General features: G+C 41.1%; 1 protein-coding gene across 2 annotated transcripts in view; it reads right to left on the reverse strand.

The window, feature by feature from the left end:
* Positions 1-13,811, reverse strand: part of efna5 (ephrin A5) — a 204,379-nt gene that overhangs the window by 20,370 nt on the left and 170,198 nt on the right. For both annotated transcript variants that reach the window (XM_033017389.1, XM_033017388.1), the window contains exon 2: positions 7,374-7,666. In XM_033017389.1, coding sequence (XP_032873280.1) covers positions 7,374-7,666 — 293 coding nt within the window. The remainder of the gene's footprint in view (positions 1-7,373; positions 7,667-13,811) is intronic.

Below are 13,811 nucleotides of genomic sequence, written 5' to 3' on the forward strand. Positions count from 1 at the left end.
TTGGTGGAAAGAAGACAGATTATTATCAGAATGGTGTCAGATTAGAAAAAGGAGAGGTGCAATGAGACCTGGGTGTCCTTGTACATCAGTCACTGAAAGTAAGCATGCAGGTACAACAGGCAGTGAAGAAAGCAAATGGCAGGTTGGCCTTCATGACGAGAGGATTTGAGTACAGGAGAAAGGAGGTCCTACTGCAGTTGTACAGGGCCCTGGTGAGACCACACCTGGAGTATTGTGTGCAGTTTTGGTCTCCTAATTTTAGGAAGGACATTTTTGCTATTGAGGGAGTGCAGCGTAGGTTCACCAGGTTAATTCCCGGGATGGTGGGACTGACATATGATGAACGAATGTGTCGATTGGGCTTATATTCACTGGAATTTAGAAGGATGAGATGGGATCTTATAGCAACATTTAAAATTCTTAAATGATTGGACACGCTAGATGCAGGAAAAATGTTCCCGTTGTTGGGAGAGTCCAGAACCAGGGATCACAGTTTAAGAATAAGGGGTTGGCCATTTAGGACTGAGATGAGGAAAAACTTTTTCACCCAGAGAGTTGTGAATCTGTGGAATTCTCTGCCACAGAAGACAGTGGAGGCCAATTCACTGGATGTATTCAAGAGAGAGTTAGACATAGCTCTTAGTGCTAACGGAATCAAGGGATAAGGAGAAAAAGCAGGAATGGAGTACTGATTTTGGATGATCAGCCATGATCATATTGAATGGCAGTGCTGGCTCAAAGGGCCGAACCTATATCTGTTCAATGCATCTTATGGAATCAATGCCTTAAACAAACTGAGTTACATATGATTATTGTCACAAGGATAAACAGCTGAGCAGTGGGCAGAGGGGGGAAAGATCAGATAAAATGATGAAGGTGGCAATCATTTGTGATGCCCTGCAAAGAGGAAGTAAAAATAAAATTAAATGTTCATTTATACAAAAAAGTTAATGAATATTTGTCCATAAATTGGCTGGTATGAAATAAGGGCCATTTCCATTGAGGATTTACTCCTAAATTTCAGATTGCAACATTTGTGTAAATCAACACATCTCCTACTGGAGAGAATAATGAACCAAGTCACAATCACTGTGCTAAAATGCAAGTAAACTGGCCCTGGAACACTTCATTAGGCAGATGTTAAATGACCAGGAAGAACCCAAGCATGCAAGCTGCAAATGGACCGCTTTGCTAAATATTCCATGCTCTCAATTCCCCATAGTGTAAAATGTGAACTAACCAACAAATGGCCAGTGTGTTCCTTTGCTTATGAGGGGAAGGAAGACACAGCTGTGCAATGAAATATAAACAATAAAATATTTGCCAGTTATTCACTATGCAGTTTTATGGTTGAAACTAGACGGGTAAAATACTGTTGGCATTTATCTTTGTGGGAAGTGTCAGTGAACACAAATCTTCCTAAATATCAAGGCATCCAACCAAGTGAAATTCATCATCAGAGAAACATGGAATTTTCAATGCTTGTAATGAATTAAGAGAACGAGTGGGCAAAATAAAATATACACTGACTAAAATAATTGCTTTAGAGCCTTTACATCTATTATTTTTTTTCGGTAACAAATAGCTCCAAGGGGTAGATCATCATCGACAAGAGTATTATTTTTAAAATCAGATATACTAATTCAATGTCGTAATAAGAAATAAGCCATTTCCACCTAATAATCCCCTTTGTTTATTAACATTCATCAAGTGTGTAAAGCATCTAAAGGCTTGATTGCAGACGTTTAGCACTTGAGAAGGCTTCCTGTATTACATTGTAGAGTGGCACCCATTTGATGTCCATGCCTCTTACATAAAGGTGAACAAATCAACTGCTTTCCAACTGGCTGAATGGGTAATTTTCTTTTCAAACCTGAAAGCCCTGTCTGCCAAAATTAAAAAATATTGCCTCAATTTGATTTTACCCCACATGAGTTTTGTTGATTAACTAGCTTCTTTTGCTCGAATGAATTACATCAGCTTCTGTCTTTGCCATCTAATTTTATCAGAGGCTCAACAAATCATCTTTATTGTGATGTCTCGCACTGAACTGGAACACTGAAGTAAAATTGGGTTTTTGTTAAATGAATTGCTTGAACCGTTAATCTTTATCTAAGCACTATAATAACTATTTTGTTTACTGTGGCAGTAAAAAATGTGTTTTGGGCATTGCATTTGGCAGCCAGCACGTGTTAATATATAAAAAATGGCAAAATTACTTGCCATAAATACAAACCCATTTATTTTGGATAATGTTGAAATAAATGGATATGGAAGGTCCAATCAAGGTGCAGATTGCAGTTTTAAGGTCACCTTGGCTGCACGCAGGTCCATTGCAACCCACATCGACACTGAACTCCTGCAACATTTATATGTCTCAGTAAAATGCATTGAATGGGCTGAGTAAGTCAGCTATAAATGGGCAAGCATTCAATAGGAAAATGGTATTTCAAAGCACTTCAACATTGAATCAATGCAAATGGCATTAACTTAGGTTGAGAATTTGCTTTTCTGTTAAAATAAGTTTACTGGTAAAAGGCTACTTTTTTTCTCCTAAACATGTTTACAACGAATGTCTGAATCCTCACGGATCAATCTTCACAGTTCTCTACTTAACCTTCATAACTCTGCTGCTGTGCATTACAGAGAGTTTCTTTTACAGACAGCCTAGGGATAAAGCAGAAACAAAAGGTGTTCTGGGCAGCTTTATTCTCCCCACTTTCAATTCGAGTTGAGGTGAGATTTAGCAGGACTAACTAGTACCTCTGAGAATTCAAGTGGAAGAATTTCTTCCACTTCAAACCAACACAATACTTCTTAAGACCTGCTATAATTTCCCAGGGCACATAGCTACAGCATACTTGCCGGAAAAAAAATGACTAGCTCCCACATTTATTTTACAGAAAGATTAAATCTGTTATGATCTTTTTCTTTCTCTTCTGTCAAAAGACATGTACTTTCCTATAACCTACCATGACTTGCCATCACCAAATGCACATTTCATTTTAGTAAAATAAAAAACTTTGCTTCAGTGATTCACATACTTCATTTCCTCTGGTGGCCATAACCTTTTGTTATAGGAACCTGAGTTATTAAATTAATATGAGAATTCCCATATAGTTTTCACTTCTATAATAAAAAAACAAGACGACATCCACCCTTTTAAAAATCATAGTGAATCAAAAACTTTTATAATAAAGGTTTCCACAACTACCACATATTTGGAAGCTGAGTGTCTCTTTACCCACTCCCTTTAATGGTTCCCATGGCTCCCAGTCTGACTACTCACAGGAACCTTTCAAATATCTAGACACTCATACTTGATCTTCTCAGTGAAGGACAAGAATGTCATTGTCTGTTCTCTCAACACCCAAGCAACACGACTTTCAGGTTACCTGTGGGGTATCTGGCAGAACCGTGGTGCCAGGGACGAAATACAAACAACTGTACAAGTGACAAAGTTGTCTGACTCCACACGGAGCATAACCTTCTCTGGCATGCAAAGTTGCAAGCTCTCTAAACGGGTTGACTAGACTTCCTCTGTGATTCTAGTCAATCATTTGCCCCCTTGGTGGCTATGGTAGCGTAGGAACATTCCATGCTACCACAATATTATTCTATAGCCAGTTTCAGGATGGTTACAGAGGTCACCTCACTGTTGATTTAATTTTGGGGCAGCCTATTTATTTGCAAAATTTGATGCTGAGACGCAAAAAAAATATTACAGGGATGTGTCAACTCTCTTAAATTGGACAATGGAATTTCTGCTGGGGACAGAGATCAAATGCACATGCTTAGTCTACTTTACAGTGAAAGGATTTAGTTATCTATTGGAAATGTCAATGGGTGAACCCAACAACTGCACTGGGTTTCTTTTAAAGCAGATGTTACTGAATTCAAATGCTCTTTCATTCTTAAAAGTTACTGCAAAAAACTGTTTGTCAAGACTCACTACTGTTGGGATCTCAGTTTCAGTGCAATCATTCTTTGTGGACTGGAGTGGATGGAAAATTAATAGCTTGCAAGACTGAATTCAGAGCAAAATGCTGAAACTCACTGGGTCAGCAAGCACATGTAGAAGGAGAAAGCAACGTATCCGTTCAGCTTCATACTTCTTTCTAACTCATTATTCGGTATTTGACTTTTGTGTTCTTTTGAAATAGAATTTGTCGTGAAATAGAATTGTACTGCTGCCTCAAGAACAATTTCTGGATACAAGATCTTTATGTGCATATTGTTCGCTAAACTGCTATTATTGATGAGTGTCCCATGAAATGTATCCCTGCGATTTGAATGATTCCACATTGATGGGACTTCAATATTGACTTACAGGACCACTGAGACGCAATGATCCAGCCCATGTTTAGCAGGGAAATGCTGGCAATTTTGCACTTCAAACCTGTAAAGTCCAATGGCAGGGTGCAAAGCTGTGGCACCTTATAATATGACAGGGTTTAGGTTTACTATTATAACATGTGTACCAAGGTACAGTGAAAAGCTGTCCAATCAAAGCAGATCACTATACATAAATGCAATCAAACCAAACTCAAGTACAATAGATCGAGCAAAGGGGAAGATACAAAGTGCAGACTATAGTGCAAAATATACTCTGAACACATAGTCATAGAGCAGAAGCCCTTCGGCCCAACTAGCCCATGCAGACCAATATACCCCAATTACAATAGTCCCACCTGCCCATGCTCATTTGAATATAGTAGAACCACTGTGAGAGCTTAAAGTAAGTTTGGGTTAATCTGCTTTCTTAAAAATAATCAGCTTTTATTTATTTAAACATATTGATTGATTTCTCAATATTGAAGAGCTTTAATATTTGAATTATATTTTAACGTTTTACTTTTTTTAATAGTTTGCATATTTTTCACAGCTTTGAAATCTTCTAAATTACACGATCAGGGCAGCATTAATCTGTGGTCATGTGACATGCCAATAATTGCTTTTGATCCTGGACTTGATGCTTATGAATTCATGAAGGTCCAAGGAGCCAGGAACGACTAAATGGGCCGTGTGTATTTTCGTTTGTGGACTACACTGCTGCAGAACGTGGGAAGTTAAATAGCAACAAATCTAGGAGCTGGACTGAGTTTGGGTTGAAGGAAGGAGGTCAGATAGGAGGGCAGGAATCGGGCCATTGGATCAAGGGCCAGGAGAATAACCACATTGTTGGGTTGGGGCCTGAGAGAGGTCAGCTAGAAACCATAAGTTTTGATGGGGAGGATGGAGGTCAGCGTAGTGGTGTACAGTGAGGTATACTGAAGTAATTAAAGTGAGAGGAACCTTTCCAAGCCATGATGCCAGTACTGACTGGGATCAGTTCAGAGAGACCCCCTATTTAGTTTAGTTTAGTTTAGAGATACAGCGTGGATACAGGCCCTTTCAGCCCACCGGGTCCGTGCCGACCAGTGATCCCCACACATTAACACCATCCTATACCCACTAGGGACAATTTTTACATTTACCAAGCCTACATACCTGTACATCTTTGGAGTGTGGGAGGAAACCGAAGATCTCAGAAAAAACCCACGCAGGTCCCGGGGAGAAGGTACAAACTCCGTACAGACAGCACCCGTGGTCAGGATTGAAACCGAGTCTCTGGCGCTGCATTTGCTGTACAGCTGCAACTCTCCCGCTGCACCACCATGTTGCAGAGATTTTGGTATCATTGTTATCTCCAATATTTCAGAAACAATTGTGCTATTAAAAACTTTCCAATGTAAAATATTTCAGATGGTTTGGAGAGGGAGGGACACAAACATTATGAGAGGAATAGATAGGGTGGACAGTCAGGACCTTTTTCCCAGGGTGCAAATGTCATGATTAGAGCTGTAGATTTATGCTGAGAGGGAAAAAGTTTAAATGAGATTTGCAGGGCAAGTTTTTTTTTCAAACACTGAGAATGGTAAATGCCTGGAACACGCTGTCAGGAATGGTGGTGAAAGCAGATACAATGGTGGCATGTAAGAGGCTTTTAGACAGGCACATGTATATGCACGGAATGGAGATACATGGATCACATACAGGCTGTGGAGATGAGTTAAAATAGGCTTTATGTTTCGCACATGGTGGGCTGCAGGGCCTGTTTCTGTGCTCGTCCTATTCTACATTCTATCTGAAACAAAATTTAACGTTGCTGAAAAGACTCAGGAGGTTCGGCAGCATCTGTGAAACTGGATCGGTGATCTTCTGATGAAAGGATTTCACAACCCGAGATGATGATTTTATAAAAAAGTTACCTCAGCAATCCTCCGAAGGAACATTACACTAAAAATGAGGCAGGCAATTGATTGAAAAATTATCCACGTGAAAATGTGTCCAATAATTCTTAGTCAAATTTCTGGAGTGGAGTAAGTCAGCTTGGGAAAATGCTATGATCATGTTCCACTCCACAGGAAAACTCCTCCCATATGCTGAAAAATACTGCTACCAATCAAATTCCATTGATAAAACATTTTGATTGAATACTAAACAAGGAACTAGATCGAGACCTCCCCTGGAAACAATTCTGCATTGCGTACAAGCCCCCGAGCAGTGTGTATTATAGTCCACTTCCTGCACGGCGAAATATGTACAATAGACTTTCCACTGTGTTCAGAGGTAGGTCATTGATCACAGTTGGAGCAGTGATTTGGAAAGGCCCAGGGATGGGTGTTGGGGAGCACATGGGTGTAGGAAGGATTGGGACAGGTTGGTGGCAGAGTGCGAAGGTGACATGAAGCCTTCGAAATAAGATGACATTTTGGGGAGAGTTTGGGAAAGGGTTATCAGGCAACCAAGTAATTGTATTGGGGTCATGGATGTGACATGATTAATTTAGAAAAATGGGATTGTGGGGGGGTGGGGAGCTAAGTTAAATAATGGCCTAAACAACACCAACTGACAGGTTCATTGTGGATAGGGATGGGCTGGGTGAGAAAATCAGACATCAACCAAAGTCCCTCTGGAGGATCAGTTCACTGGCAGCAGCAGACCAGATAAGGCAGGAGCAGCTTCAATTTCTGCTGTGTGAGTGGCCCATACCATTAATAAAGTGAGAAGATGCAGAAGTAATGTCAAATGTGGATTGACAGCATTGTTCGTGGCCTCTGTGCATACACGTGTGCTGTACACACAGGGGACTTGGAACAAATGGTAAATTGTGCAACATAATAACACAAGCAGGTTTGAGGTTAAATTCCTGTGCAAACACACAAAAAATGTTGCGGAACAAGAGTTTCCAAGCCGACATCGTGGGAAATTAAAACTGTGAATTAAGTTAGTTGACAAATAACACTCATCTTGCAAGAATTAGCACAGTGTGGTATAAAACATCACTCTCAATTTGTTGGAGAATCAAACGGAAACATGATAATACTCACAGATGTAGTAATATTCTCGGCCAGGTCTGAATTCAAATCCTAATGAAAATGGAGTAAACAGCTGGAACTTTTCAGAGAATTTTAAGGGGCCATTGGCTGCATGAGGCCTGTTACACTCCCATCTCTTGAACCCTTTGGAGGTGTGATCGCACGAGCTGTAGCCATCGTAATTCACCATGTAGAGAACGTAGCGCTCCGTCTTGTCATCTGACATGGACTCGTCGTAATGGGGGCAGAAAACATCTAAGTAATCATTGATGCAAACTTCAATGTGGAAATCTCCTTTCATGAACCTGCAAAAAGAACAGTACCTGTTATATAATCTCTGTCAACAATTATTGAGAGAATATCCTGTTTTAAGAATAAAAAACTTAGAATGAAACATTGAACAGTAAAGTACAGGGACGGGTCCTTAGGCTCACATTGCATGTGCCGAACATGATCCCGTTAAACTAATCTCCTCTGCCTGCACATGATCCATACTTCTCCATTCCCTGCATATACATGTGACTTCCAAAAGCCTTAAACGCCGCCATCGTATCTGCCTCTACCACCACCCCTGGCACTGCGGTTTGCAATAACAAAATCTACTTAAATGTACATGTACTTGAACCCCATTACCGTTCACTCCAGACTGTACCTCTTTTAGAGATTACTTTTGTCCATATGGATACACCCAGCAATTGTTAAAAAACCATCAAAATGGAAGTATCATCAAGACCTTTATATTTCTCCTCTCTTCAAATCCTGGATGACTGCACTATGCATTGAGTTCACTTACAGCCACATGAAGGCAGTCTGGTGCACTCAGGTCTACTTCCACCTATCTACTGATGAAAGGTGACACAGTTTGAACCTTTCCTTTGAACTTGTCGATGGCCCCAACCTCCCCCTCCCCCTCCACCGTGTGAAGATCTTTTAACTTACTTTGAAAAAATATGCAGCACTAAAGAGTCCCAATAAGTTTAGTTTATTTTAGAGATACAGCGCGGTAACAGGCCCTTAGGTCCACCGAGTCCATGCCGACCTGTGATCCTCGTACACTAACGGCATCCTACACACACTAGGGACAATATACAATTAAACCAAGTCAAATAACCTACGTCTTTTGTACGTATTTGGTGTGTGGGAGGAAACCGGACCACCACGCGATCACAGGGAGAACATACAAACTATATACAGACAGAACCTACAGTCAGGATTGAACCCGGGCCTCTAGCGCTGTAAGGCAGCAACTCTTCCACTGCACCACAGTGCCTTGCTCTTGATATGCTTTGACATGTTTTATATTACAACAGTCTACATTAAAATATTCACTTTTTAAATAAGTCTCTAAAAAGTTTTTAAAAAGTACTTGAAGCACTATTTTGCAGCATGATCTCCCATGCTCCTGGCGATTTTTATCACAAATCTATGTTACAGACTATCTGAAGGCTCAGGTTAGCGTTATCTGGTGTTTGGTCAGCAGAGCCAAAACAGGAGTTCCTAATCAGATTAGTAACAAAGCAACGGTGTGTCCACTTGGCTTGATAATATGCAGAGCTTTGCTGCTTGGAGCAGTTAACCTCTAATGTTATAGCCATGTGTTGCAAATGCAGAGCATCTACTTGTTCCTAAAACTCAATACATGCAAATAAATAATCCTAAAGGTTTCTCAATGTTTAATGGGTCACGTCGCATTCATAAAATCTGGTTTGTCATGGGGCGTCAAACAACAAATTCTCTTCCATGTACATTCGGACACTAAGCAATTTGCAACTACCTGCTGGGCATGAACTTTCATCTTTAATTCAGTTCCAGTTAAAGTCACCGAAATGACAAAGTTACTTCCACTTAAAACAGCTTCTCAAAGCTCTCCCACATTGAAAAAGGAATGAAAAAAAAAGTGTCCACAGTTACTACCTTCTAATTAATCTTTTGGCACAGAAAAATACAGAAAACAGAAATAAATAACTGCACACAGTTATGTCAAAATTGTATCAATTTTTAAGTACTCGCCACATTTGCACAAGTAGGCTTACAAAATGGGTAATGTCACTGAAGAAATCGTCACTGTATCGTCAGTAATCCTGAACTGTAATTCATTTGTTTTTCTTTTAATCACACAAATGTAAAATTCACATTATCAAAAGAATAGCTATTAATTTTGCACGGTTTCATGTATTCAATTTTAACAATGCCTTACAGCAATAGGTAACAAATCAAATAGTAATTTAACGAGCCTTTCTATTCAGTCAGACTTGTATTGAAAGTTCATTGGAAAAGGCACACCAGCATACCGTCCATAAGTCTAACATCAAGAAGCAACTCTTATGTTATTAAAGGAATGTGCAACGTTAATTATTGCCATACTGCCTGATTCTAAACCTCTGAATTAAAGCCTGCCATGAAATGTTGCTTAATCTGCCGACATGACTGCCCGTGTTAGCGAATAATGATTCTTAGATGCACACAGCAGGAAGCTTTCTCAACTCTGTTCTAAGTACGGTGCACACTTTTATATATATACCTGCTGTCTGATATGGCTCATTAGGGATAATTAAACACAAAGCCTCACATTCCTTACACCAATGTAAATTCCAAATGGCAAAAAATTGAGAAACCCCAGTTCCGAGACACACATGCTAATCTCAAAGATAAAGTCCCTCAGCAATTCCTACACATTCAATAATTTGATGGCTACTAGCCAAGATTTAAAAAAAATTCACTTGCCAAGTCAGTTCTGAGCATAATTAAATCAACTTCCCCTCTGTCTCCACAAGGAATATGTATTTGCTGAGAATTAATATTATTAGTTACAATCCTTTGATGACTTTAAATAAGTTTGCCCCTTTGTGATCAATTTGAAGCTATCATATAACTTTAAGTTAGAACAGCTTTACAAAGATTACTTGCACACTACACTCTGAAAAAAAGGTGAACTGGATTTTAATAATGCTTTGTAGTTGTATTTAAATGTATTTTTAATAGCTGCGCAAATGTACCATATGTCCCTCCAACATTCACAAATACACAAAGCATACTGGACAGTTGAAGATAATAATTCAGCAGATTAATTTTACTGATTGCTTTGTTAGTGAGATATTCTCATCTTCTTAAGCCTGTAAATTGGTTCTTGGTGTTCTAAATGATCTTCGTTAATACAAACTACCCATGGGATGGATACATGATAGGTTAGAAGAAAATATTTTCTAAAAATGAACAATAGGTACAGTGGAATCCCCAAATCATTATGTACAGAATGATGCATTGTGACTGCTCCCTTTAGTATGTTTATCTTAGATAGAGAAAAGGCCATGTACTTCATTGTTCCCCGCCTTATATTCCTTCTATTCATGGGAGGGAGCATAAGATATTGTGTAACAAGTCAATGACTAGGTATATTTAAGGAGTATAATGTGTTGATTGGTTTAAACAATTACAATAAAAACCATGTAGAAAGTGAGGAACTGCAAATAAAGCAAGGGGAATGTTCAGTACTGCTAGATTAAAACTGAAAAGAAGGAAGTTATATTGAATGTAATTAAATACAGTACAGGCTAACTCCAGTAAATGATAGCAAAACGTTTATGGTTCCATGCAATGCAGACAAGCTGAGACACAGTGAGCAGTTACTAGGATAAGCTCAGGCAGGACCGTAATGAAAACAAGATGTAACAAATTTTAAAAAAGAGCTGGAGTCTCATCTAATAGCGCTTTCTCACGGGGCGACTTGACGCAAGAGTTAACCAGAGTTGAACATCGTGGGAACCCCGTGCGATAACCGTACGGCATTCGTGGACCACCGTGGACCACCGTGGCGCTAACGGCAGGTACTCGTGTAACTTGGTGACTCGGGAGAAAATTCAAGTTTGAATTTCTCCAAGAGTGACTTGTACACTTGTGGTTGAGCATTGCAACATTATATGAACGTAGTGGCCAGTGCGATATCCGTATTAACTCTTGCGTGTACCTTGCGTGTACCGTGGGAACTCCTGCGAATGGTGAACCCGGAAGCTGGACAGAGGGGACAGAAGGTGAGTAATCTGGAATGAACATGCTGTTAGGCTGGGATCATTCTCTGCGAGATGATCTTAGTGCGGGAGACAAGTGTAGGAGAGGTGTACTGACTGTGTGGGCAGAACTTTGGAAGTGATTGCCCACCATTCTCAAAAGCCGCTGTGTCTCCCTGTCCCTCCAACTCCAGAGGAATCCGCGCCCCCTCATCCGCAACCCAGGTTCCTCTGGAGTTGGAGCGGGGCTGGGCTAGAGTTGCTGCTGGCTGTGAGTCTCTGGCATCTCCGTGCTTGCAGTCGGTGTCCCGTTGGTCCTAACGTCTCCGGCTACCCCCCTGGACTGGAGCTGAGACTGAACTGTACCGCCCTTGCCCCCTCCCTCTGCAACTGCAAACAACCCCACAGTTCCCAGTCTCAGCTCCTGTACAGGGGGGTGGCCGGAGACGTCACAGCCCGAGCTGCGCCCCCTCATCCGCAACCCCAAGAACAAGTCGTACCTTGCACACCATCAGCTTCTGTCCCTACGGGGAGCGTGTTCCTCTGGAGTTGGAACGGGGCTGCGCTGCTGCTGGCTGTGGGTCTCTGGGATCTCAGTGCTTGCAGTGGGCCTGGGGGTCGGTGTCCCGTTGGTCCTGATGTCTCCGGTGACTGGCACTGACCTACTGGCATCGCCGATGTGAAGACAGTGCAAAGCCCCCGCGCCGGTGCAATGGGCGGGGAGCTGAAGAGGGGAGGGAAGGGGTCACACACATGGCCGGGAAGCAGAGGGGTGTAGGTGGGGTGAAACTGAAGGGAGCGACAATCTGCTGCTGCCTGCCCGCTGAGTTAAAAAGTTCCCACGCAAGACTCACGATACACTGTATATCGTGACCGTGGGAACTTTTTAACTCAGCGGGCAGGCAGCAGCAGATTGTCAATTATTAACCCTCCCGCGCAATTACCTTCTCTTTTATGAATGGGGATTCACAATGTTCATTCAAGATTTAACGGGAAAGCTCGGGAGACGGACAAGTCACTCGCACAAATAACAGAAATGCAGAGTACCCGTGGGAACTCTTTATCTACACCACGTTATATCGTGTGATATCGTGCTAGACCACGACCACTTCACTCTGGTTACATCTTGCGTCAAGTCGCCCCATGAGAAAGCGCTTTAAGAGTTTATGTATAAATAGAAAAAGCAACTTATGTGGGGTTCTTCAAATCAAGAACTGCGTGGATTAGTCCAGATTTTGATCACTGTGAATATTAAAGAAATTAGTCCCTAAGTAATGCAATAATTAAGTACACGGCACGATGGAATTTTAATCACGAAACAGATTACAAGTATAATGTATATAAAACATTGGTCTGATAAGAATATTTCAGCAAATCAATCATTAGGTTTGTGACCGAGCGGTATGAATGGGCCTTAGAACATGGTACCAGTCTAAATAAGGGTCAATTATAATAGGCAACTGATTGTCACAACTTAATGAACCCGACCTACTTTGATTCCATTGTCATTGCCACCCTCTCCCAGCACCAGTTAGAAAGTTGTAAACCTGCACATGAAGTAGATTTCATGGATGGATTGGGTGGGAGAGGTCCAAAATGATTTTTGCTATCAGTGTTCTATATTCAGATGAGCTTCATGAAATTAAAATAACACTCTCAAATCCACAGTGTACCCAAACACACCCCGATTGCTATAGGAACGATGTTATGCTGGGAAAAAGAGTGCAGAGAAGATTTACGAGGACGTTGCCAGGTATTGAGGGCCTGAGCTATAGGGCAGGTTGGGCAGGCTAGGACTGTATAGAGTGTAGAGGGATGAGAGGTGATCTTATAGAGATGTATAAGATTATGAAGGACCATGAGAGGATAGATAGGGTAGATGCACACTTTTACCCAGGATAGAAGAATCAAGAACCAGAGGGCATAGGTTTAAGGTGAGAGGGGAAAGATTTAATGGGAATCTGAGGAGCAACTTTTTCCACACAGAGGGTGGTAGATATGTGGGATGAGCTGCCAGAGGAGGTAGTTGAGGCAGGAACCATAACAGCATTTAAAAGGCTGTTGGACAGGCACATGGATAGGAAAGATTTAGAGGGTTATGGGCTAAATGCAGGCAGGTAGGCTAGTGTAGACGAGGCACCTTAGTCAGCATGGATAAACTGGGACAAAGGGGCTGTTTGACTATCTCTCAATTACGTTTGAAGTATTTACAGTTACACCATTTATCAAATTTCATATCACAAATGCCATGTTCATGCTCAACAGCTTCATTAAAGACACTTTATGCACACACACACACCGGTCATTTTTGGAAGAAATGCCCGATCTTTAACATTTTGATTATTCAGAATACCTCCCTGAATCAATTTCAAAAAAGAAATGTATTTGGTCTCGTTGTGTACAGATGAAGATTCCATCCGCTTCAGCCAGTGGCGATGCCAACATG

This window comes from Amblyraja radiata, chromosome 3 (genome assembly GCF_010909765.2).
Source record: "Amblyraja radiata isolate CabotCenter1 chromosome 3, sAmbRad1.1.pri, whole genome shotgun sequence".
Classification (NCBI taxonomy): domain Eukaryota; kingdom Metazoa; phylum Chordata; class Chondrichthyes; order Rajiformes; family Rajidae; genus Amblyraja; species Amblyraja radiata.